The sequence below is a fragment of the Cetorhinus maximus genome, chromosome 2 (assembly GCF_964194155.1).
Source record: "Cetorhinus maximus chromosome 2, sCetMax3.hap1.1, whole genome shotgun sequence".
NCBI lineage: Eukaryota > Metazoa > Chordata > Chondrichthyes > Lamniformes > Cetorhinidae > Cetorhinus > Cetorhinus maximus.
In genome coordinates, this window is record NC_135880.1 from 42,965,304 (window position 1) to 42,993,114 (window position 27,811).

A 27,811-nucleotide genomic window follows, 5' to 3' on the forward strand; every position below is an offset into this window, starting at 1 on the left:
CTACATTAATGCAGGATACTTTTAGCAGCTAGTGGTGCAAATATGCTGCCATATCTATGGCTGTGTCTTGTGACACCTCTCCATACTTTAAGTGGCTCAGTGTACTCCTTCAGTACAGATTTTACGGTCTCTGGAGGATTGTACCACGGAGGTACCCTGAAAGATGCAACGATGGACCCCCTCGGAAGTCCCCACACAAGGACTGCATGGGAATTGCCTGGGACGTTTCAACTTGCATTGGGAAGTTACCCTGCATGTGGAACTCTCTGAAACTCTGTTTTAAAGTTGGAGACTTTGGATGGTTCTGGCTCACTTAGCAGAATAGTTACCCATGAAAAGTTAGAAGGATAAACACCAGTTCTAATTCCTGGGAACTATACTACTGGCCACCGTCCCCCTGACTACACACTCATGCATCAACTGCCACCCAACTACTCCCGAATCCTGACTACCCAACTACCACCCCCAACAAACCCCATTCCCTAACAAGCCCTTACCCTTGGCCACTCCAACCCTTGCCCACCAACTACCTCCCCACTGCCAACCACCCAAGAGCACCACCCCACCATCCAACTTCCCTAACCCATCCTACCTCCCCAACAAATCCCTACCCATCCTAACCCCTCTACGGCCACCCAACAACCCCCAGACCCGTTCTTTCCCTCACCCACTTACCTTAAACACTTACCTTCTTTCCTTGACTTGTCAAAGTGGCTGGGATATTTAAACTTGTCAAAATAAGGCAGCTTGTGCTGTAAAAATGGGGCGTGGCTTCATCTCCCCCCAGCGCTCCTCCACTACACCAGGAACAGATACACTCCACATTTATCAGCAGGTCTGGGTCAGAGGTCCGGGCGAGAAATATGGAGCTCCAGACTAAGATAAGAAAATAGGAGCAGACTGGTAATCCAATGGTGACTGCCACTCCACAAGAAGATCCAGCCCAATGTGGACAGGCAGCACCAGAGACTATTTTTTCCTGTGGATAGCCCCTGGTTAGCCATCTGTTCCAGGGTAAATTGTGCAAAATTTAGAGATTTTGCACAACCCCCAACTGCTCAGTAACGTCACCTCTAATGCACAAAAACAGTATCATCGATTTCCAGATTCTCAAATGAGTCTTCCTGATGGCCGGGACCCATGTCTCCATCTCCATACTATTTCCAGAGTCAGGGGCCACCACTTCCATTACACCCTGCACCCCCAAACTGAAAATCTGACCTTCTGGGGCAATTTTTCAAGAGTCAGGGTTGTGGAGCTGGGGATTCTCCTGACTCTGCACATCTGACACAAAAGAAAAAATTCAGGCCAATATGTCTAGGAGGTTACTTAAAAATGCAAATTAATTTTCCAGGTGCAAATTGATTGCCCTCACCAGCTCAATTGAAGATATTTAACAGACAATGACTGCCAGACCTGCCAGGGCCATGAGGATGGAATATCAAATGAAGTCTTCTAGTGAGCTAATTGTAACTGGTATGTTGATGTGTTATCTATCATTCCTCCATTGTGTATCAATCCCCCCAGCTCCAACCAATTATGTGGGCAATGGGAGGCACTGAAACTTACCATCACATGATTGAAACTAGCTGGAGGAGAGTTGAGACCTTATTACTCCACAAGAGAACCCAGAAGTCAGTCTGGAAATCAACAGGACACAAGAGGATACCTCCAGCAAGAGGCTGCTTGAACAAGCAGTCAACCCAGGATGCATTGAGAGGGAGGGGCTAATTTGTCTTCACCTGCAAAGGTTCATCTCCACAGAAACTTGCTACGATTTCAGCTGGAAACCCAAAAGCTTCCAACTTCTATTCATCCAAAGAACCAAGAGAAAGAACCCATCCAAGCCTGCAATGTGTGAATCTTAAAGGACTAAATTTAAACATGTGATTTACTTCTCACATTTTTGTTAATAACTTAAATGTATGCTTTGTATCTAGAATCCACGGCCTGAATTTTACGCACGTCGTGCCTGCATGATCGGCGGGCACGGAAGCAGATGCATTATCCACTCCTGCCCACGATCGCAACCAGACGTGATTTCATGCTGGTTGGCCAATTAAGGGCCGGCCAGCATGGAATGCGCCCGGACATTGGCTAAGCACTGCCAGCTGGGGGGGGTGGTGGGTGGCGGGTCAAATAGTGACCTGGATGGGTCTTTTAAAAGAGCACAGGCAGCTCCCCGAAGGCTGCCACGAATTGGTGAGGAGCCTGTCCATGAGAAAGTATAAGATTTTCTACTTGGCAGGAGTTATGGCCTCAGCACCTGCTGGGCATGCCAGGTGGGAGGGTAATGCCAGTGGGCACTCTGCCCCCTTGTTTTCTGCCAAATGCCTGCGCAATCTCATGGAGGCAGAGAGTGCCAGGAATGACATCTTAATGCTGTGGGATGGCAAGAGGAAGCCACCCCACCAGATGAAGAAGACCTGAAAGGAGGTGGATGCTCAGGTGAGCGGGCATGGTGTTGTGCACTGCACATATATCCAGTGCCAAAAAAGGTTCAATGATCTTCTGCGCACTGCAAGGGTGAGTACTGACTTGGCATAGAACTGTATATAGATGTCTTGAAGGGTGACCATTCTTCATGATGCGCAGTGGTATGAGATGAAGAGTGCCAAATGGCACATATCCCTGTGCCAGTCAAGACTGGGGAATGTGACTGCTTGCCTTGGATGTATAGAAGGGTGAGGTGTGCTAATCTGTCAGGTCTTGGGGTGGGGGTGTAGCTGGCATGGTGTGGCAGGTAGAGAGTGCATTAATGAATGCACTTTTGTCTGTACAGAAGAAGTGCGCACGACCGGGTGGTGGGGTGCCCAACCTGCTGATACTTTCCAAGTTTGAGATGGACACCCTAGACATGAAATGCGAGCTTGGAGCAAGATTCACAGGTTACGGAGAGGCAAGGGACTCGGAGGAAGGTCAGAGCCCAGTAGACAGGCGAGAGACTGGGGAAGTGTGTAAGAAATGTAGGATCATGGCATCTCCAATGAGAAGTCCAATCAAGAGTCCCTATTGCTTGTCCAACCACAATGCCTCAGCAAGGCAGTTGTCCATTGTGACAAGCAAGGAATGTTCAGTAGGGTAGTGTCACCTTTGCCCTCACTTTCATGCCATGTCTTGGATACCTAGCTGAAAGAACACAGAACCAAGGCCTCCCTGGTCTCCCTGCCTCCCACAAAGTTCCTCACTTCTGCAGCCACATCTTCATCCAGGGCCTTTTCTGGCGCCTCATCAGGCCCATCAGTTGAGGTATCCTCTGCAGTCTGGGGAGCTGCTTCGCTATCTTGATCCTCCGATAGGTGCCCCGCTTGACAGAGCCAGATTGTGCAGAGTGCAGCTCACAACGACAATAAGCGAGACGCAGTCTGGAGGATATTGCAGATTGGTCCAGGCAGTGGAACCTCATCTTGAGCAGGCCAATGGTCCTCTCAATTACTGCCCTTGTAGAGGCATGACTTTTATTGTACCTCTCCTCCACTTCTGTCGTTGGGTGTCTGAGTGGCGCCATGAGCCACATTTTCAAGGGATAGCCTTTTGTTACTCAGGAACCAACTACCCAACTGAGCTGAAGCAATGGAGAGCCTTGGCACCTGGGAGTGTCACAGGTTGTATGCATCATGGCAGCTGCCAGGGTACCCGGAGCAGTCCTGCAAAACCTGTGTCTTGTGGTCACAAACAATCTGGACTTTAATGGAGTGGAAGCGCCTTCTGTTGACGAAGGCACCCAGCTCACCTGCTGGTGCCTTTATGGCCACATGTGTGCCCCCAATATCACCCTGGATGCACGGGAACCCAGCCATTGCAACGAAGCCTCTGGCTCGCTCAGACTGGCTGGCTCTGAAGGTCAGGAAATGAATGAGGTTTATGACCCATCTGAACAGAGCATCAGTGCCAGCTTGACGCACTGGATCTCAGACATGTCCAGGTAGCTGGATCGCTGCCTGTAGACTTTGGCTGCAGGATAATGGCATCTTCTGCAGACCCTTCCGAATTGTACTTCCTGCTGCCCCTGCACCCACTCTGGCTGTGCCTCTCTTCCCACAGGTCGCTCTCTGGGATGCTGCCTGCGGACACCAGGCCTTCCCTCCCTTCTGGCCCTCCCTTCCTCTTCAGAAGAGCTCCCTCCAGCAGACTAGACAATCCCCATTTGCTGGAATACAGGATAGCGCACTGAAGGGGGTACTCAGCAGAAAGCCTCTAAGAAAGCTAATAAGCCAAAGAGTCCTCCAGAAAACACAGAAAAAGCAATGAACTGTCTGAAAAGTACGTCCAACCAACTCTCACCTAAACTCCTACCTACTTACATAGTCATGGCCCTGGTCGACTTTTATCTCGTCCCGGATAGAGTTTCAATTAAAAACGGGATGGCAGCCTGGCCATGTAGCCCATGCACTACCCACTAAATCGCCCGGGCCATGTAAAATTTCATACAATTGCCTTTTTGGGCTCAATCGCCCGTTTAATTGTAGGCTGGTGCGCTTCTGACTCCTGTGTGTGCCCGCTGACTTAAATATGACACGACAGCATGATGATGTCAGGATACATGTCTAATGTTTTCTCACACAAGTTTGGGTGGCTGCGCACCCAGTCCTAGAGCATAAAATTCTGCTCCATCTTTACTTGTGTGTGCGCATGTGCGTGCGGGTGCATGTGTGTGTGTGTATATATATATATATAATATATTTCAGGTGTTGTACAAATAAGCATTGTCTTTTTTTTCTGATTTAAACTTACCTGAAAGGCTGCTTAATGTGTTTCCTGAAAATCACAATACTCAAAAGGTTTAAAACACTCCCTCTAAAACACATCTTGTTGAGGACAAGTGAGAGATGAGGAGAAAGGGGTAAAGTTATTCCACCATCTCCCTCTCCCATCCGTTGCACTGGGCAGAATTTTGCCCTTGGCGCGGTGCTGAACGCTGCCTCTGTGGGCGGGGGCAGGAGGCCGAGCAGGCCTAGCGCGATCTTTGCACATGTGCGCGAAAGAGCACTTCATAATCTCCCTGAGGCATGAAGCTGCCTCAGGGAAACGAAGCGCTGTTTAAAAAAATAATAAAGGAAATAAAATAGTAATAAAACATGTCCCCTCATGTGACTCACGTACCTGGCTCACCCGCTGGCACCTTTATGGCCACGTGAACTGGGACATGTTTTTAATTCACAAATAAAATTTTTATTTGATGTTTATTTGCTCTAGGAAACCTCATCCCGCCCGTGGATGAGGTTCCTAAAAAATGTAAAAGCTGCTTGGCCTTTCCGCCTGCCACTCTCTGGCCAATGTTTGAGGCTGAACCAGACTATGTGCAACATTCCCGTTCAATTTAACCCTGTGCCCATATCCTCTCCATCACCTAGACCACCTATTTCTGAGTTGGTAATATCATCCTTCTCTGCCTGTTTCAGCTTGTCTGCTGCTGAAACTCTCATCAATGCCTTTGTTACTTCTAAAGTCAACTATTCCAATGCTTTCCTGGCTAGCCTTCCATCTTACAATCTCTGTAAACTTGAGTTCATCCAAAAATTAGAATAATGAAGTATTCTAACTTGCACCAAGACCTGTTCACCTACCATTACTGGGCTTGCTTACCTACATTGCCTCTCGGTTTGGCAACAGCTCGATTTTACAATTCTCATCCTTGTTTTCAGATTTTTCCACGGCCTTGCTCCTCCTTAACTCTTTAACTTTCTCCAACCTTTCAACCTTCCATACTCCTTGAATTCTAACTTCTTGAACATTCCCAATTTCCTTCACCCCAACATTGATGGTCCTGCCTTCAGTTGCCTAAGCCCCAAGCTCTGGTTTTCCCTCCATAAACATCCCTGCCTCTGCAACTCTCTGAGCTTTTAAGACATTCCTTCAAAGCTTGGTCACTTATTCTAATACCCCCTTATATAGCTTGATGTTAATTTTGTTTGAGAATGCTAAGGCACTATATAAATGCAAGTTGTTGAGATGGAATACCATAACAAGTCATAATGGATCTGGTAGAGCAAGGCTAGAGAATGAATTAATGTGAAAGGGCAACTATATTGGTCTCATCTGTAAACTGATGAGATGCTTGATTTTCCATTTGAGGATGGGATGCACAATGTGTGGGGCAGAATAATTAACCCATGCTGTGAGTGCATATCAAACCTTACAGCAGAGGACTGGATGGTACCGGCTTTATTTTGATTTGGATCTGAGTACAAGTACAGGAATCATATTTCACAGAACAAGTCTTGTTCATCTCTACATACCCCTGGTTAGAAAGAACTCAGTGCAGAAGACATTGCCCTTTAGAAGGAAAGTACAGTGCAGTATTCAAACTGGGCCCTAAATGATCTGTGTAAATATGTATAATGCTGCTCACTCAATTCAGATTATTTGATAACCCTGTGACTTTTCATTTTACACCAGGCATATTTTACATTTTATTGGCAAAATTGTTCATGTGAACCATGAAAGAGAGCCTTCAATTAGCTGGAGCTAATCTTAGCTGGAGCTCTTCTTAACCTCATAACCCACTTGTAAAAGTAGAGGTAAAACACTTGTAAAAGTAAAGGTAATTTAGATTCCATTTCTCTCAATAAATCCTCTACTTCATGGCTTCATTATTACCATGTGATAATTAAATCTGTTTAACTTGAAATCTCAAACATGGAAACAATCCACTCCTTTACTAGTTATTCTATTTCTGCAAAATGCATATCATTCCTTGAAAATTAACTTTGGAGAGTTAGGGGCAGAGAATGGAACTTGATTAGATGACACATAGAGAAAATTGGCACAGATTTGGTGCAAATACTCTTATCTCTCTGATTCTAAGTACTATTTTACAGCAACTGGAAGGGTATTATCAACAAGTAAAGGGACTTTAGAATCAAACGCTAGGCTGAAAAATCTGGAGGTTTTTATTTAACACCTAACAAATGCAAGTGCAGTCTTTTGCAATATTCTATTTTTTTCTTTATTTTAAGGTATAAAGATTTGTTGTCATAACATTGCATTGTTTGTTAATAAATTGTCATATTTTATCCAAGCTGAATAATGAAGCCGAAGTTACTAAAAAGAACCATTTTAGACTCTTTGGAAAGAAAGGATTGTATTTTTATAGCTCTTTTCATAACCTCCTCAGTACTCCCCAAAACACTTTACAGCCAATGAAGAACTTTTGAATTATAGTCACTGTTGTAATATAGGAAACCCAGCAGCCAGTTTATGCACAACAAGCTCCCAAGAAACAGTAATGTGATATCAATCAGATAATTTGCTTTTTAGTGATGTTGATTGAGGGATAAATATTGATGGATTTTGGGTATATCCTGGCAAGACAAAATCACAATTGTGGCAATCCTCTCAAAGGCAGAGCTCCCAAGTTTGTTAGCAATCATCAAAGAGTGACAGCTTTGTTGGCTTGGGCACGTTCGCAGGACGGAAGACACATGCCCAAGGACTTTATGTATGGGGAGGTAGCCAGAGTCAGCTGGCCAATAGGACGTTCAAAGTTCCACTTCAAAGGTGCTTGTAAACATGACATGATGGCTCTAGACATGGACTATTGCACTTGGGAGCCATTAACTGATGACAGGGGAAAATGGTGACATCTCCTGAGGGCTGGCATGTACCACCATGGGGCTACTGTGGCTTGGCAACAGATGGTGAAAACAACAGCCCACAACGACACTTGGTAGCTACATGTGCAGCACTTGTGGCAGAACCTGCCTCTCAAGGGTTGACCTCTTCAGCCAGCAGCAAAGGTGTACCATAGGAAGACACCCCACCTGAAATATTTGCTGTTGCTGTTGTGTCTTTTCATGGATGGAAGGATGCCAGAACAAGTTGAGATTGACCAAGACAAGGGAGATAACTCCCCTGCTCCTCTTTGAAATCCTGCCATGGGATCTTTTTCATCTACTTAAGAGAACAAACAGGGCCTCAGTTTAACATCCCATTCAAAAGATAGTTTTGTGCTCCAGTCTCTGGAGTGGAACTTGAACCCACAGCCTCTGACTTAGAGACAAAAATGATACCCACTGAGCCACAAAAAGACAAATCTTTGTGCAAGCTTAATTTCTGAAGCATGGAAAGGTAAAGATGCAGATAGAAGATATCTGTAAAATGTGCTGTAACTTTCACTGTCCTGCTAAAACAGGGGTCAGCATGCTTTTCATCTGAAGAACCATTTTATAAATAATTGACTAAAATAAAAACTATTGGGAGCCGCAAGATGAAAATTCTGCATTTCTAAACTGTTTCTTGGATAATGCATAATTTGCATATTTAATAAATAAAATATATGTATTGCATTTGTGGATCAATAGTAAATAAAATAATCAAAATTAATATAGATGTAACTCTGAATTATCACCTCGATGTATTTTTACTATAACTTTGTCAGTAAAGTCATCTTTAAAGCAGATGTCATCTTTTAACTTAAGATGTGTAGAATTAAGTCAGCTATCCTGTTAATTCTTAAATGCCCTCTGAAATGGCCTAGCAAGCCACTCAGTTGTAACAAACCACTATAAAGTCACAAAAAAGGAATGAAAACAGACCACCTGGCATCGATCTATACAACGGCAATTGCAGCCGCAACCCTGTCAACACTGCAAAGTCCTTCTTACTAACATCTGGGGGGGGGCTAGTGCCAAAATTGGGAGAGCTGTCTCACAGACTCGTCAAGCAACAGCCTGACATAGTCATCCTCACAAAATCACATCTCACAGAAAATGTCCCAAACTCCACCATCACCATCCCTGGGTGTGCCCTGTCTCACCGGCAGGACAGACCCAACAGAGGTGGCAGCACAGTAGTATACAGTTGGGAGGGACTTGCCCTGGGAGTCCTCAACATTGACTCTGGGCCCCATGAAGTGTCATGGCATCAGGTCAAACATGGGCAAGGAAACCTCCTGCTGATTGCCACGTAATGCCCTACCTCAGCTGATGATTCAGTGCTCCTCCATGTTGACATCACTTGGAGGAAGCACTGAGGGTGACAAGGGCTGAACCAAGGCTGAGGTCAGGAGCTGAGTTCCTGGCGGAACCCAAACTGGGCATAAGTGAACAGGTTATTGCTAAGCAAGTGCTGTTTGATAGCACTGTTGATGACCCCCTTCCATTACTTTACTGCTGATCGAGAGTAGGCTGATGGGGTGGTAATTGGCCGGGTTGGATTTCTCCTGCTTTTTGTGTACAGGACATACATGGGCAATTTTCCACATAGCCGGGTAGATGCCAGTGTTGTAGCTGTACTGGAACAGCTTGGCTAGGGGCGCGGCAAGTTCTGGAGCACAAGCCTTCAGTAATATTGCCGGAATATTGTCAGGGCCCATAGCCTTTGCAGTATCCAGTGCCTTCAGCCATTTCTTGATATCATGTGGAGTGAATCAAATTGGCTGAAGACTGGCATCTGTGATGCTGGGAACCTCCGGAGGAGGCCGAGATGGAGCATCCACTCGGAACTTCTGGATGAAGATTGTAGCAAATGCTTCAGCCTTATCTTTTGCACTGCTGTGCTGGGCTCCTCCATCATTGAGGATGGGGATATTTGTGGAGCGTCCTGCTCCAGTGAGTTGTTTAATTATCCACCACCATTCACGACTGGATGTGGCAGGACTGCAGAGCTTAGATCTGATCTGTTGGTTGTGGGATTGCTTAGCTCTGTCTATCACTTGCTGCTTATGCTGTTTGGCATAGTAGTCCTGTGTTATAGCTTCACCAGGTTGACACCTCATTTATAGGTATGCCTGGTGCTGCTCCTGGCATGCTCTCCTGCTCTCCTCATTGAACCAGGGTTAATCCCCTGGCTTGATGGTAATGGTAGAGTTGGGGATATGCTGGGCCATGAGGTTACAGATTGTTTTTGAGTACAAAAGAGCTGAACTCCCGAGGTGAGGTGAGAGTGACTGCCCTTGACATCAAGGCAGCATTTGACCGAGTGTGGCATCAAGGAGCCCTAGCAAAACTGGAGTCAATGGGAATCAGAGGGGAAACTCCCCACTGGTTGGAGTTTTACCTAACACTAAGGAAGATGGTTGTAGTTGTTGGAGGTCAGTCATCTCAGCTCCAGGACATCACTGCAGGAATTCCTCAGGGTAGTGTCCTAGGCCCAACCATCTTCAGCTACTTCATCATTGACCTTCCTTCCATCATAAGGTCAGAAGTGGGATTGTTTGTTGATGATTGCACAATATTCAGCACCATTCATGACTCCTCAGATACTGAAATAGTCCATGTCCAAATGCAGCAAGACCTGGACAATATCCAGGCTTGGACTGACAAGTGGCAAATAACATTTGCGCCACACAAGTGTCAGGCAATGGCTATCTTTGCCCCTTGATGTTCAATGGCATTACCATCACTGAACCCCCCACTATCAACATCCTGGGGGTTACCATTGACCAGAAACTGAACTGGACTAGCCATATAAATACTGTGGCCACAAGAGCAGGTCAGAGGCTAGGAATCCTGTGATGAGTAACTCACTTCCTGACTCCCCAAAGCCTGTCCACCATCTACAAGGCACAAGAGAGGAGTGTGATGGAATACTCCCAACTTGCCTTGATGAGTGCAGCTTCCGCAACACCAAGAAGCTTGACACCGTCCAGGATAAAGCAGCCCGTTTGATTGGCACCACATCCACAATCATTCACTCCCTCCACCACCAATGCACAGAAGCAGCAGTGTGTACAATCTACAAGAGGCACTGTAGGAATTCACCAAGGCTCCTTCGACAATACCTTCCAAACCCATGACCACTACCACCTAGAAGGACAAGGGCAGCAGATAGATGGGAACACCACCACCTGGAGGTTCCCCTCCAAGTAACTCACCATCCTGACTTGGAAATATATCGCTGTTCCTTCACTGTTGCTGGGTCAAAATCCTGGAACTCCCTCCCTAACAGCATTGTGGGTGCACCTACACCACATGGACTGCAGCGGTCCAAGGAGGCAGCTCAGCACCACCTTCTCAAAGGCAACTAAGGATGGGCAATAAATACTGGCCCAGCCAGTGAAGCTCACATCCCATGAATGAATTAAAAAAAACTAAATGATCAGACTTTATCTGACATCCAGTATTTGAACAGTGGAAATTTCCTCCAATTAAATATTGGGAACACCAAAGCCATTTTCTTTGTTCTCCACTACAAACTCCATTCCCTAGCTACCAACTTTGTTCCCGCCTCTGACTACTGTCTGAGTTTGAACCAGATTGTTTGCAATAGTGGTGTAACTGTTGACCTCAAGATGGCCTCTCCCTATCCTTGGTATCTCCTTCAGCCCCACAACCCTCCCAGATATCTGCACTTGTCTGATTCCGGCCTCTTGTGCTTTAATAGTTCCACCATCGGTGGTATGTCTTGAGCTGCCTAGGCCCTAAACTCTGGAAATTCGTCCCTAAACTGCTCCACTTCCCAGTCTTTCTTTCTTCCTTTAAGATACTCTTTAAAACCTACCACTTTGAGCAAGCTTTTGACCATCCGCCCTTAACTCCTTTGAGGAACGTTGGAACTTTTTATTACACTAAAGGAGCTATATAAATAAAAGTTGTTGTTGTTATAATATGTGGAATGTAATCAGGGCTATTGATTTACATGTCTGAATAAGTATTTTTTTTCTTTCGATTCATAGATTTCTGGAAATTATACCAGTCCTTTTGGGATCGGATTCTGCAATCTAAGCCATTATGTCTGAATTTGAGCTATATTTCACTGGTGTCATTGGCTGTTACTGTCAATTCTGGATTCTCAATTTAGCCAACAGGATCGGACGAGAAATCACAGCCAGGTCTCCTCAACAGTTATTCTCTATAGATTACATTTACTACCCTGCTAATTTAAAGCTCTACTGTTTTCAGTAGTGGATTTCAAGCTCCTAGCTACAAACTTTGTAGACGTCACATCGGATATTTCACAAGAAATTTCTCAGTGGGAAATATTTGCGCTTTACAGCCACCTCTTTGTCCAGTGTTTACCACATCTTTCATGACCTTGTTCAGGTAAATAACATAATGGAAAAGTTTGTGCGTTGCTGGGCGACGAATAAAAGTAGGTTTCTTGTCAAGGGACTTGGGTGGAGTTACAAAGCCTGCAAATCGATGCCACAGCAACTTTCTCGGGAACTTTACTTTTTTTATTTCTCCTTAGTGTAACACTTTTGGTAGCACATATCAGCACTCATGCGAAATGAGTTCAAATAGAGTCTATCCGACGCGATTCAAGGTAAAATGCTTTTATTTCAAAAGTATTCGCGAAATTTCATTCTACAAGTTTAAAAGATGGAAAACTTGCAGTTCAGTTTCTGTGTAAAAATAGGTGTTACCGTTTGATCAGAATTGATGTATGAATGAACATGATTATCAACGGATTCCTTCACTCTGTCAGACTGGCAACGCCATGTCACTAGGTTTTATAAATCGACTTCAGTTAAGTTAATGGTGGATTTAAAATCTCCACCATGGTTCCACGCTCAATCACAAAAGGACTACACTGACAATTTTTTTAACAAGAAAATCAGAAGAAAGCATAAAAACAATGCTAAAAACCAAGACTTGGCAATAATTGGATTGAAATCAGAAGCCTGACAAGTCCAGTGGAAGCTATCAAGCCCATCCTTTACTAAACTGTAACATTGAACAGAATTAGTGTTTAGATTGCAAATCATCTCCTATTGTTGATTCTGCCCTTGATCCCTCTTGGACATCCTCTCTCGCCAGCACTGAAATATTATCCTTATTCAATACTGCCACTCCTCATCCTTCCTTTTCTTCCCCATATTTCTTGGACATCTGTACCCAGGAATATTTAGTACTTGGCCCTTCCCTTTCTTGAACCAGCTCAACATTATCATTACAGCATCATACACCCATGTAGCTACCTGCACTTGCAGCTCATCAACCTTACTTGCCACATTCTGTGCATTCACATACATGCACTGGAGAACTAATTTAGACCTTATTGCATTCCCTTTGATTCTGACCCTACCTAACATCTTACTCTAATGCTATCTGTCTCTTCTGATTCTTTGCGAGTCTTGTTCTTCATCTATAAAGGTAGCTCTTGGTTTCCATCTTTTAAAAAATTTTTTCTTTATTCTTTCACAGGATGTGGGCATCACTGGCTAGGCCAGCATTTTTGCCCATCCTTAATTGGCCTTGAGAAGGTGGCGGTGAGTCACTGCCTTGAACCGTCATGTGGTATAGGTACATCATGGTGCTGTTAGGAAGGGAGATCCAGGATTTTGATGCAATGACAGTGAAAGAAGAGTGACATAGTTCCAAGGCAGGATGGTGTGTGGCTTGGGGAGAGGCGGGGGGGCGCTCTTGCAGGTGGTGATGTTCCCATGTATTTGCTGCCCTTGTCATCCTAGGTGCTAGAGGTCACGGGTTTAGAAGGTGCTGTCGAAGGAGGCTTGAGTTGCTGCAGTGCATGTTGTAGATAGTGCACATTGCTGCCACTGTGCATCAATGATGGAGGGATTGAATGTTGAAAGGATGGAAGATGTGCCAATCGAGTGGGCTGTTTTGTCCTGGATGGTGTCAAGCTTCTTGAGTGTTGTTGGAGCTGCACTCATCTGGGCAAATGGGGAATATTCCATCACACTCCTGAATTGTGCCTTGTGGATGATGGACAGGTTTGGGGAGTCAGGAAGTGAGTTGGCCAGCTTCTCAACTGCTCTTGTAGCTACAGTATTTATATGGTTAGTTCAGTTCAGCTTCTGGTCAATGGTAACCCCCAGGATGTTGATAGTGAGGGATTCAGTGATGATAATGCCATTGAACATCAAGGGGCGATGGTTAGATTCTCTCTTGTTGGAGATGGTATTGTCTGGCACTTGTGTGGTGCGAATGTTACTTGCCACTTGTCAGCCCAAGCCTGAATGTTGTTCAGGTCTTGCTGCATATGGACACACTCTGTTTCAGTATCTGAGGAGTTGTGAATGGTGCTGAACATTGCGCAATCATTAGCAAACATCACCATGTCTAATCTTATGATGGGATGAAGGTCATTGACGAAACAGCTGAGGATGGTTGGGCCTAGGACATTGCTGCAGGAGTTCCTCAGGGTAGTGTCCCGAAACTGAGATGATTCCTTTGTGCTAAGCGTGACTCCAACCAGTGGAGAATTTTCCCCCTGATTCCCATTGACTCCAGTTTTGCTAGGGCTCCTTCATGGCACACTTGGTCAAATGCTGCCTTGTTGTCAAGGGCAGTCACTCTCACCTCACTCCTTGAGTTCAACTCTTTTGTCCATGTTTGGACTGAGGCTGTAATGAGGTCAGAAGCTGAGTGACCCAGGCAGAACCCAAATTGACCCACCAGTGAACAGGTTACAAGTGCCGCTTGAAATCACTGTCGATGACAACTTGAAACACTTTGCCGATAATCGAGATTAGAGTGATGGGGCGATAATTGGCCGAGTTGGATTTGTCTGTCTTTCTGTGTACAGGACAATCATGGACAATTTTTCACATTGTCAGATAGATGCCAGTGTTCCAGCTGTTCTGGAACAGCTTGGTTAGGGGCACAGCTAGTTCTGGAGCACAAGTCTTCAGGAGCCTTCGGAGGAGGCCAAGATAGACAATGCACTTGACACTCCTGCCCGAAGATGGTTGCAAATGATTTTGCACTGCTGTGCTGGGCTCTCCCATCATTGAGGATGGGGATAATTGTGGAGCCTCCTCCACTGGTTAGTTATCTAATTGTTCACCACCATTCACAACTGGATGTAGCAGAACTGCAGAGCTTTGATTTGATCCACTGCTTGTGGAGGCACTTAATTCTGTTTATTGCATGCTGCATCTGCTGTTGGCATGCAAATAGTCCTGTGTTGTAACTTCACCAGGTTGGCACCTCATTTTTAAGTATGCCTGATGCTGCTCCTAGCATGTCCCCTGCATTCTTCATTGAACCAGGGTTGATCCTGCTTCTTGATGGTATTGGTAGAGTGTAGGATGAGCCAGACCATGAGGTTACAGATTGTGGTTGAATACAATTCTGCTGCTGTTGATTGCTCATGGCGCCTCACGAGTGCCCAGTTTTGAGTTGCTAGATCTGTTCTAAATCTATCAATGTGAAACCAGCCTGCTTCTCCACAAGGAACTGTGCAGTGGTCACTGCTACCAATACTGTCAAGGACAGTTGCATCTGCGACAGGTAGACTGGTGAAGATGGGGTCAAGTTGGTTTTTCTCTCATGTTGGTTCCCTCACCATCTGCTGCAGGCCCACTCTAGCAGCAATGTCCTTCAGGACTCGGCCAGCTTGGTCAGAGTAAGTGAGTATTACTATGTCAGGCTGTTGCTAGATTAGTCTGTGAGACAGCTCCCCCAATTTTGGGACAAGCCCCTAGCTGTTAGTAAAGAGAACTTTACACAGATGACTGGGCTGGGTGTGCCATTGTTGTTTCTGGTGCCTAGGTCAATGCTGGGTGATCAGTCTGGTTTTATTCCTTTTTGACTTTTCTGCTGCAGTTTGGCATAACTGAGTGGCTTACAGGGCCATTTCAGAGTCAACTAAATTGCTGTGGGTCTGTGGTCACATGTAGGCCAGACCAGGTAAGGATAGCAGATTTCCTTCCCTAAAGGTCATTAATGAACCAGATAGATTTTTACAACAATTGACGATAGTTTCATGGTCATCGTTACTGGGACCAGCTTTTAATTCCAGACTTATTAATTGATTGAATTTAAATTCCACCAGCTGTCATGGTGGGATTTGAACCTGTCTCCCCAAAACATTAGCCGGGGCTGCTGGATTACCAGTCCAGTAACAGTACCACTATACCACCACTTCACCTTTTTCTTTCCTCTCTAAGGTTTTTACTTAATCCCATATGCGTGCCTATTCTTTATATTGTTTTCTCAACAATGATTTAAATGCAATTTATACTTCCTGTTTTTTGCTTCCTGCTTTGTTGTCTATGTGGATTCTTTAATCTGATTGGTTGATCAGCCTTCCTGCTGATCTTAGATCCCTTGCAGAAGGTGACAAATTCAATGTAACACTGGAAAAGAGGAAGTCTGCGTTCTAGATCTGGCTGAAACTTTGTGGGTAGCTTTTTTCAAAGTGTATATGAGCACTTTTCCTTACTGTTTCTCCATCACTGACTGGGCCAATACATCTGGGTCAATAACTTCCCATCCTAATGCACATCTTTACAGAAACTTTTGACTGTTCCATAAATTCAAGAACTTGTGTTTATATAGTGTTTTTTATGAACCCAGAATGTTTCAAATCAATTCATAGGCAATAAACTACCTTCGAAGTGTCACTGTTGTAAAGTAGGAAAACATGACAGTACGGTACCATGAAAGTAATGAGATAAATTATCACATAATCTGTTTTTGGTGGTGTTGATTGAAGGTAAAATTGGCCAGGACCATAGGAGAACTATTCTTTTGTTCAAAAAGTGCCTTTTTTTTATATCTACGCAAGAAAGCAGATGGTGTTTTTGCCAGCATCGACAACAATGCAGCACTCTTTCCTATTTGTCCAAACCAGTAGAGTGACATGATTCTTCAATGCCACAAAGCAACCAATTCTCAATAAATTTCTCCTCTTTAGTTTCTTTACTGGTGAGCACCACTAAAACAGCTAGTACAAACTAACTAAAAACACATAAAATAATTTAACATATAATGTTGTTTCTGTATTGACATACACAGTAGTCCAGATTTTACAATGCTAAAACAGTTGGCATTTGTTGCCATTACTCCTCTGAAATTGACAGCAATTTCAGTAGTCTGCACATGGGCAGTTAAACTTGGAAATCCAGAAGTTGCTGTCAGTGATTCTGTTCTCCACCATTGGATGGTCTGTTGATGTCTACCCAGACTGCAGTCAAGTAGAAATCCACTGAACTGAGGTGAACTGGCCTATTTATGCTATTAGTCTTTCTGTAAAAGGCTTTAAAAAGTTACATCTTGCTGAATCAAGTGTGACAGGGTTTTCAAATGTGTACTAAGTTCATAATTACTATGGAACAGCCTCACTGACTCTGAAAACCTAATTTTATATTTATGGAATGTCAGTATTTTCATTACAATAAAAAAAATCACATTTTAAAAATATTGTTTTGAAGTTTATGTTATTTCATCTTCTACCTTAATCCCTTGTGTATGTCTCGATCAATTATTTCACTCTCCATAAACTTTTAATTAAAAGTGAAAATTCAGTCTATTTTACTTCCCTGTTTTGTTATCTTTGAGAACACTTGAATGTGATTGGCTGCTTACACTGCTTTATGACATCACTATTACTGGATACTTGGAGATCCCCTTAACATGGCTCAAGTTTCAAACTTACATGAGAAAGGGGAAATCCACACCACAGTGATTGTTAGATATTTGTGAACAGCTTTCTTTGAGGTTAGCAGTAGGCTCTGCCACTTCAGCATTGTCCAGGCCAACATATCCTGTAGTGCCTACTGGTTAAAAAGACTTGAACAAAATTGGTGGACACCACATGGCTTAATTCCAGGGTTACCAGGAGAGCAGTGCTCCTTTAAGTGCTGTACTGAAATGTTAACCTAAAATATGGGCTTCAGTCTCTGGAAATGAGATTGAACCCACAAGCTCCTGACTCAGTTGAAAGTAGTGTCTCTGAGCCAAGGCTGACATTTATCATTCAAAAAGGCCTCTATTATCAGTTTAAAGGTCCTCTGATTTCACCTAACAGCTGTGCTTCCTGTTTTCAGTGACTTGTTCAACAGGCTTGTTCTCAGTAGATATGCAGTTAGTGCCTTCAGCTTTAGATTATTTATATGAAGGCATTCTTGGCTGTTGAGTTCATCCTTTGGCCACCATTCAGACTTGGTCCCAGGCTTTATGGTTGGCAAAATACTTCTTATGGCCTAGTGCCTTGGATCGATCACTCACAGCACAAAAAATCATCAGCTGCTCCAAATTGGCAGACATCCTTTGTCAAGAGGCCTGCATCTTGCCCAAAGCAGTCCAGAGCTGCATTTTTTAAAAAATGATTTATATAACACTTTCACAACCTCAAGAGGTCCCAAAGCATTTTATATCCAATTAAGTACTGATTCAAGTGTACTCAATGTTGTATTGGAAGAAACATGCCAGGCAATTTGCACACAACTAGGTCAAGCAAACATCAAACACAAACAACAGATACTGACTGGATAATCAGTCTTTTTTTTAGCAATGTTGATTGAGGGAGGACTTTAAGTCAATCACTGTTTCGTTATTGGTGAGGAATGCCATGTAACCAATGAACCTCTCATAGCCTGTTTATAAAACCTCAAAAATGGAGGTCTAGAAGTCAGTCATCAACCTCTCTCCACTCTTAATTGAAAATAGCATGCTGAACAAAAGAAATTTGAAGTGGTTGGAGGGATGGGAAAGAATGGGAAAACATATACCTCCTAGACCATATGATGTTCAAAATCAATGCATAAAATATTTCATATACAGTAGCTCAGTTATATAATGGCTGATGAGACAAGTACTGTCTAAACGTTCACATTTAAATCACTGGGAAAAGGAGAAGCCTGATATTAATTAGTGCTTGGCATCAAGCAAATAACAGAAATGTACTTGCATCCTGATGTGCTATTGGATTAGCCCAAATTCTGTCAGAAGTTGTCAAGCTAAATGTGTTGTAGATATTTCATCCAACTTTTGGAATGTGCAGCATAAAGTTTCCACCAGAGATCAACAATTGAGAACTAGCTTATGGTTCCAGTGTATCAAGATTATTCTTTTCTTGGCAATCAACAAGATACTTAACTGCTCCACACATCCCTATTTACTTATAATAAAACTTAATAAAACAATTGCACTTTCACATCTCATCATGAAATGTAGCTAAATCATTTAAAAATAAGAGTATGTTGCTAGGGTACACGTGCAGAATAATGTACTCCATTTAGCTACAATAACATATTATGTCAATGTTGACTGTTACTGGAATTAAATGATGTACATACACGCTCAATATGATTTATTCCCTTGCATTAAAGGGGCCAATTTCACTTGCTTCTTCTCCCCTGCTTTGCCTGGATGCTGGACAGACACAGCTCACTCAGAGTGCACTAAATCTGTCCAGACATGGCCAAGCTTGTACTTAGTTGGACAGCACATTTCCCACCATACATTGGCTCCTTGGCAGTTCCTTAGTGCTATAAAGGTGAAGGCCTAGATGTAGATTATCAACTTCTCCTCACTCTCAACTAGAAAATTGCTTGTGACCAAAGGTTATCATGAATAAAGGTGTCCTGATGGGCTTGGGTGCAAGTTTTGGGCCTTCTGGCTGCAGTTGGAAAATACAAGCCTGTAGGCTTCAGGTCTGAAAATCCATGAAGAGGCTGGACCAGGAATGTAGTACTTAACTTTTTCAGCCTCCTTTGCCTTGCTTCCTGGTCCCCTCTTATTGAAGGAAGTCCGAATGCCAGCACCATTTTTTCTGGAGTTCCTAATCTTCCAGTGAAACCAATGAAAAATCTGTTTAGAGGGCTGAAGAAGTCTTGTCCTGCATCATTTTCCTGCCTGCTCCTCTCCTACACATATCATGGGTGCAGGCCCTGTACCATCACTCCTTCAGGAGAAGCATTGGATATCCCATGGCAATGCGTAGGAGGTGGAGCTACAGTGTCAGCAGGTTTTATACCTATAAACATCCGCAGGCACAAATCCCAGGAAGAATGGCGCTTGAGTTCAATCTTAAATTGAAGTTTTTCTTTTTTAATACATGGAAACGTCTGATTTTAATGGACACAGTCAAAACACGGATATTATTTAGCGTCCACAAAGGAGAAAGGATATTTTACCCAACACTAATGAGTTCCAAATACTTTCAAATGAAAACTGACATTCTGATGAAAAGCCATATTGGACTCAAAACGTTAACTCTGCTTCTCTCTCCACAGATGCTGCCAGACCTGCTAAGCTTTTCCAGCACTTTTTTTTTTTGGTTCCTTTTTTTGGTTATTTTCATTTCCACCTCCTTCCCCTTTCTAGATATGCCTTTTCTCCCCTCCCCTCTCTTGATTGTTTGCTTGTTGTGGTATGACCCCCGAAGGTTCCTGGTACTTAAGGCTACACCCAAGTGACAATTATTCACATGGGAAGAATGACCATTGATGAAGCAACTGAAGACAGTTGGGTCAAGGACACTGTCCTGAGGAATGCCTGCGGTGATGTCCTGGGCTGAAATGATTGGCCTCCAGCAGTTACATCCAACTACCTTTTCTGCAGATATGATTCCAACCACTGGAGTGTTTTTCCCCAAACACCATTGACTTCAGCTTTACTGAGGCTGTTTGATGTCATTCTCTGTCAAATGCTGTCATGCTGTGGCAGTCACTCTTACCTTATCTGTGGAATTCAGCTTTTCTGTCCAATGTAGCATATAATATAATGTACAATGTATCCTATTATCATATGTACTACTTCTTAACTCAACATTTCGATATCAATCAAAATATGTTTCCAAAAAATATAGGAGTGGTTGTCCTCAGGGAAAGACAGAGTGACTGTAAATGTTTTTGTCAAATGATCTCAGGATATTTCTAAATGATACTAAATCTGTTGGATTTGAGTTTAATTGAGAAATGAAAATAGTATGTTCAAATATTAGAGTAGAGCTTTGATTAACTTGCTGCCAGTGAGCCAAGTGGCCCAAAACTCACCAGCCTGTTTGAGCGTGACAAATGCCAAGTGCTTACTTTGTTAATGTTAATGAGGCCGAAGGAGGTGTCAGCTGTGGCTCAGTTCATAGCACCCTCACCTTTGAATCAGAGGGTTGTGGGTTCATGTCCCACTCCCAGAAACCAAGAACTGTGATTGTACTCGAATGAGTTGCAATCTGTGACTGTTGATAACTCGAAAGAGTTAATGAGGCCGAATGACCAATTTCAGGCCACCCTTGGGGCACATGGTGCCCATTTCCAGCCCAATAATAGGCCTATTCAACCCTCCAATATTTACAAATACATATTTATACCAGGTTGTCCACCAGAGGGCAACAAGAATTGCTTTTACTCCTAATGCTTTTTAAAATGACCAAAGTCAGCCAGATTGTTTTTTTTTCCTCATTATTTGATTGGATTTTAACCATTCTGCTGAAAGTCACTCAGTGCTGGCAGCCGATTGACTGTTCTCATAATGGAAGGCCCTCTAACAAATGGCACACATGCTGGTGTCACCTCCAAAATTAACCTCAATGTCTCCACATTACTTATTTTCAGCATTGTAAAGGAAATGTCATTTTTTTCCCTAATATTACTGTGGAATACTGAAGCAGGCTTGTGTGTGTGTGTGTGTGTGTGACTAATTTCATTAAACTGATGACAGTCAGGCTACAAGGTTTAAATCATCAAAGGGATTAGGCGTTAGCAGGTATTTTGAAATGGAAATGGACGAGCTAACACTTGCATTTGTAGATAAGTTGAGCGGTTGTTTGAATTCCAAAGGGGAATTAGAAGGTGACAAGGAAAATGGTTACATCTTACAGGAGTTCATAGGTAAACAAGTAGTGGGGATATCATGTTTTATTGACCCAAAAGCAAAGACAAGATGGAAACATGAAAGATATTATATTTGCATGAGTTTGAGTTTCAAAGAAAGTTTGAAACAATGGATTTAAAGAATCAAAAGGGAGAAAATAAATTTAAGGAAAAATTGAAAGCTGTATGAAGTGTGTCCATGTGAGATTGTGAAGGTGGACTGTGTGAAACAGATCTGTGAAATAGCAGCCTCTAGCCACCCCAGAGAAGTGTTTGCTTGTATCAGGGAGCAAGGTTTTGTTAAAAGCCTTGGAATTCCTTTGTCGAGTGAGAGGGAGAGAGAAGCTGTAAAATATCTCCCTTATAGCAACAGTGGGTGCTTGTGGTAATATTGCTGGGTGTTTTATTGATTAAGAATCTATTTGGACTGTTGCCTGAAAAAGGTTGTGTAGTTGGGAGTCCAGTTAAATAGAAATCTTTTGGGAACAGTTATAAGACTAAGTTTAACAATGTAACTGTAATCTTGTGTGTTTAACTTTTTATTTTATTTTGTTAATAAATGTTTTACTTTAATCTTTAAGATCTCCAAAGTCGGACCCTTTACTTCCGACTTCAGTGTACATACCTTCTCATAATAAGTACAAATTGTGAAATTGTGTGATAGCCTGGCCAAGTTTCCCTTTGGGATTTGGTCAGCCTGGCAAATATCACCTGCTATATCATAGCAACAGTTTTACCTCTTGAGAATCTGAGGGCCAACAATGTTTTTGATCTTCCTCAGTGCTTCTTTAAAATCATTTAGCTGGATCTTTCTCACCTGACCAGCAGCCATAGTCTTCATGCCTTTTGGCTTGAGCTCTCCAATTTGGCCCAAAGATGCCCCCTTCACCACTGCAGTTAGGCCACTTCCTAAATATCCCTCAATGGTGCAAGATCCCTTTAGCTGAGTGGGTTTCTGTGTTTGCCCAAAAGATTTGTAACAGTTGTGTTTCTTCACAAGCAGGGAGAGAACATTTTAATATTATAATCTGTATGATCTTTTTTGAGATAAAAGTAATGTTAAATATAGTTAGGAGATCCTGTTTCAGGGGTTGCAAAGATAGAGCACCTGGTGAGAGGAGTGGCAGGTTCACAGAAACCAACTGGAATATAGTGCTTCAGCTTTGACTATTAAACCCTTAAGTCCAACTCCAGGATTTGGAGTACAAAAATCAAGGCGACTCTTCAGTACAGTACTGAGGGAGCAATGCACTGTCAGAGATGCTGTCTTTCAGATGAGATGTTAAACTCAGCATATGACCGAGTGCAGCAAAAAAACAGTCTCAGTAAAGCTGAAGTAAATGGCGTTTGAGGAAAAACACTCCAGTGGTTGGAATCATATCTGTAATGAACGTAGATGGATGTAGCTGTGGAGGCCAATCACTTCAGCCCCAGGATATCGCTGCAGGAGTTCCTCAGGGCAATGTCCTTGACCCAACTATCTTCAGCTGCTTCATCAAAGGCCATTCTTCACATGTGAAGATTTGTCACTTGGGTGTAGTCTTAAGTACCAGGCACCTTTGGGATCATACCACAACAAATAATCAATTGTATTAAAGAGAGGAGAGGGGGAGAACATTCATATAGAGAAAGAGGAAGGAGGAGGAAATAAAAATAATAAAAAAAGGAACCAAAAACAGAAAGTGCTGGAAAAACTCAGCAGGTCTGACAACATCTGTGGAGAAGGAAACAGAGTTAAACTTTCGAGTCCAATATGGCTCTTCTTCGGCACATCAGTTTTCATTTGAAAGGATTTGGAACTGCTCAGGGGAATGTAAAAAATCCCATGGCACTATTTTGAAGAAGAGCAGGGGAATTATCTGCAGTGTCTTAGCCAATATTTATCCCTCAATCAACGTCACAAAAACAGATTATCTGGTCATTAGCACATTGCAGTTTGTGGGACTTTGTTGTGTGCATACTGGCTGCTGTGTTTGCTACATGACAACAGTGACTTCATTGGCTATATAGCACTTTGAGACATCAGGTGTGGTGGTTGTGCAAAGTGCAATACAGATACAAGCCTTTCTTTTTACTCATCTAACAAATGTTGCAGGACATTCCTGGCACAAACTTGAGTACAGAGATCATTTGTCCATACCTGATATATGCAAATTGACGTATTAGAATCAAATTACAGAAAGCCTATTCTACTCACTAAATAATTTTGTTTTTTTTCTCCTGTAGGGTGTGGATGTGACTTCAGTCTCAACTGATGCATATTCTCAGTTTGGATCCCAAATGTCTTTAAATCATGATAAACATGAAGGTGCTTTTTAATTTATTTTAATGTGTTCCAAATAAGGATTGTGAAATCGGTTTTATTTTAACATAGAAGCAATTATATACATTTTCATAACCTTCAAATCTGAAAATGCAACGTTTAAAAAACTTCTTCTCTCCCATCACCCTCCAGAAGATGTTAATTTCTTGCTTCAGTCAGATCTGGTACCTTGACCAAACTGTTATTCTGCATCATGAGATGTGGGCATCACTGGCTAGGCCAGCATTTACTGCCTATCCCTAATTGCCCTTGAGAACTGAATGGTTTTCTAGGCCATTTAAGAGTCAACCACATTGCTGTGGGTCTGGAATCACATGTAGGCCAGACCAGGGGTAAGGACAGCGGATTTCCTTCATTAAAGGAGTATTAGTGAACCAGGTTTTTAATACAAAGGCTTCATAATCATCATTAGGCTTTTAATTTCAAATTTTTTTTTATTGAATTCAAATTTCACCATGGTGGGATTTGAACCCAGGTCCCCAGAGCATTACCCTGGGTGTTTGGATTACTAGTCCAGTGACAATACTACTACATCACTGCCTCCCACTGGCAGCTTAGTCAACTGTGATGGGAATTATAGCCAACCATGATCTGCCCTCATCCAACATCTGAACATCTTCCAGCAGACATCACTAGATAAATTACATCCTTCTAGGTCTGGGATCTAAACTGAATAGTGATTGGGAGTGGGAAATCTGAGTCAGTTTTCCAGGAATGCTGAGATCAATTGTAACTTCCATGCGGCAAGTGCCAACAGAAAAGTAAAGCTCCCCAAACTTCACTTCAATATATTTTAACTGCTTACTGCACCAATGAAGCACTTGAATTTCTGATGCTAGACATTTTTATAGCCTTTCTGAATGTGGCAGTTGGTTAAATGTCAAGTAGAGCTGAATTATGAACAGTTTTGTGCAGTGAACTCCTGCATGTTGGGAACTACATTAAGATTGCTTGAACTCATTTTAATAAGAGCTCTACAGTGAGCTTAGAAGAGGGATTCTGGACAGCCTCAATTTCAATATAGATCCCAGAGGTATAAGGGCATTTATTCCACCAGTAATTCCTACAAACCAGTGACTGGGTTGATGGAAGAATCATGTTGGTAATTTTCACACAAGTGAAATAACAAAGAGATTTTTATTTAATGGATTTAATGTCCCATGCTCCATACAGCACTGTGGCATATGCTGCAGTTTCAGTATATGGAATGTCCCTAAAATTGTAGCATCACAGAACACATCCATTTGTCTCATTTAATCCAGCAATGCAGCAGAAGAGCAATGTCTCTGACCTGTGAGTCCCAGATCACCTTTGAACCTGTCAGAATGAGGGTCACTGACACAGTATTCCAGAGTTTTCGCAATTACCAGAATGAACCAATATAGTTGGAAGTGAGGAGTTTCTGAGTCTCAAGATCTCTGCAGATGGGAATTTCTCTTGTTTTCTTTTGCCATTCTGCTTACAGACACCTGCACTTGCTTCTGCTAGGGTAAGACTAACAGTATGTTTTCAGCCCAAGAACCTCCACATGTATTGAGGGTTTCACAGGGACAGGTATGGCATTCCCTACAGGCATACCTTTCTATGCCATGTGGAAGAGGAGGAGCCTGTGTTTTGTGGAGGAAAGAAGGAGGTAGCATTTAACGGCTTGCAGCCTGCCAGATATTATAACACAGCCCTCCCCCAAACCCCTCCTTCCTCTACCACTAGATTAGTATATACTCAAGCAAGCAGCACGTATGACGGTTTTCCTGTGTAGTTGTGTATTTTATCGATGAGGCATTAGGATGACACTGACACCTACCACAGGAAGACCTACATATGCACCCAAATATCCATACTGCAGTTATGAAGGTGACTACTACCCTCAATGTTTATGGCACACAAAAAAATTTGCATTAATATAACATTTTTCATGACATCTCAAAGCCCTTTACAGCCAATAAAGAAAGAATGTGCAAGTTTACAGGGATAAGGCAGGGGAGTGGGACTAAGCAGAATGCTCTTTCAGACAGCCAGTGCAGACTCGATGGGCCAAATAGCCTCCTTCTGCACTGTAAAAATTCTGTGATTCTTTTGAAGTGTAGTCACTTGTAATGTCAGAAACGTGACAGCCAATATGCACACAGCAAACTCCCACAAACAGCAAACAGTTGTAATGACCAGATAATCTGTTTTTTGTGACATTGAGGGATAAATATTAGCCAGGACACCAGGGATGACTCCACTGTTCTTCTTCAAAATAGTGCTGTGGGATCTTATACATTCATCAAAGCAAGCAGATGGGGCCTCAATGAGCTATCTCATCCAAAAGACAACGCCTTCGACAATATAGCGCTCCCTCAGTATTGCACTGGAGCACCAGCTTTGATTTTTGTATTCAAGCCCTGGAATGGGACTTGATCCCCGAATCTTGTGACTCAGGGGCAAGCGTGCTACCAACTAAATCACAGCTGATTACTTTGGGCGGTTATGGGAATCCTGTTCAATCATCCAGCTATCAGTATGGATATGAGTTCATCTATTCACTGGTGCCTTTTACTGGGGAGTTGGGGAATTCATAACCTTTGGCACCACAGTAAGACAGCAGCAATGAAATAAAGCTATCCACATTTAGAGAGTTATTGGCTTCCCCAAGCGATAGGTTGCATTCAATGGCAGACACATTGCTTTGCATGATTCCAGAGAACACCTGCTCAACTAGATTAACAGGAGGGGCTTTCACTGCCTCTATGTGAAGAACATGCAGAGGATTCTCCATGTCAATGCTCAACATGCTGAAAGTTGTCACAATTCCTCATACTGCAAAAATTCAGTCCTGCATGACCCATTCAGAGAAGGGAGTCACAAAACAGAAGATATCTGGATGACAAAGACTACTCTTGTTCTCAAAGATAACAGTTCGTGTAAGGATGGTTCGAGCTGCAGCAGAGGATGCTAAAGCAAGGCATATGATTCTACAAGCCTATTTTTGCTGTCTGGACAAGTCAGAAGGAGTTCTGCAGTATACTCCATATGTGTCACAATTATTTATACCATGCTGTGCTCTTCACAGCTTTGCCATTCAGGAAGTGCTATTGCTTTGATATTGCTGATGAGAAGCCCATGGCATTACTGAGTCCAGAACAACTTGGAGCAGAGCATCATGATGACTTGCACTCAGAAAACCCCTCAGTAACATCTGCCAGGAACACCACAGAACATTTCATCTAGGCCTAAAAACTCCTCACTTCTAACAATACTGGCTGATCCAGGCACCTGCAAAGCCTTATAAAGGCTTTTCCTAGCCCCTTGGCAAGACAGAACACATCCACCAGAGATGGCTGCACAGTGGTACACAGTCAGGAGAGATTTTTTTTTAATTCATTCATGGGATGTGGGCTTCACTGGCTAGGCCAGCTTTTATTGCCCATCCCTATTTGCCCTTGAGAAGGTGGTGGTGAGCTGCCTTCTTGAACCGCTGCAGTCCATGTAGTGTAGGTACACCCACAATGCTGTTAGGAAGGGAGTCCCAGTATTTTGATCCAGCGACAGTGAAGGAACGGTGACATATTTCCAATTCAGGATGGTGAGTGATTTGGAGGGGAGAGGGGAACTTCCAGGTGGTGCTATTCCTACCTACCTGCTGCCTTGGGGAGGGATCCAGTTGTTGTTGTCCCCGTCGGTACCAACGACATTGATAGGACTAGAAAGGAGGTTCTGCTGAAAGAATCTGAACAGGAGCTAAATTAAAAAGCAGAACCTCCAAGTCAATAATCGCTGGATTACTACCTGAGCCACGGGCAAACTGGCATAGGGTAAATAAAATCAAGGAATTAAATGCGTGGCTCAAAGATTGGTGTGGGAGGAATGGGTTTCAGTTCATGGGGCACAGGCAACATTGGGACGGGCTTCACTTGAACCATGCTGGGACCAGTGTCCTGACAAATTGAATAACTAGGGCTGTAGAGAAGGATTTTAAACAAAATAGAGTTGGGGAGGGTCATGGAGAGGGGATAGGTCCGTTTACAAAGCAAAAGGATATGGTAGCCTTGCAGGGC

General features: G+C 43.1%; 1 protein-coding gene across 2 annotated transcripts in view; it reads left to right on the forward strand.

Annotated features, from left to right (window-relative positions):
• The first annotated feature begins 11,982 nt into the window (after positions 1 to 11,982).
• The window catches only part of LOC144693852 (low-density lipoprotein receptor class A domain-containing protein 1-like), a 40,856-nt gene continuing 25,027 nt past the window's right edge, over positions 11,983 to 27,811 (forward strand). For both annotated transcript variants that reach the window (XM_078563963.1, XM_078563955.1), the window contains exons 1-2: positions 11,983 to 12,207; positions 23,675 to 23,756. In XM_078563963.1, coding sequence (XP_078420089.1) covers positions 12,172 to 12,207; positions 23,675 to 23,756 — 118 coding nt within the window. In that variant the 5' untranslated portion in view covers positions 11,983 to 12,171. The remainder of the gene's footprint in view (positions 12,208 to 23,674; positions 23,757 to 27,811) is intronic.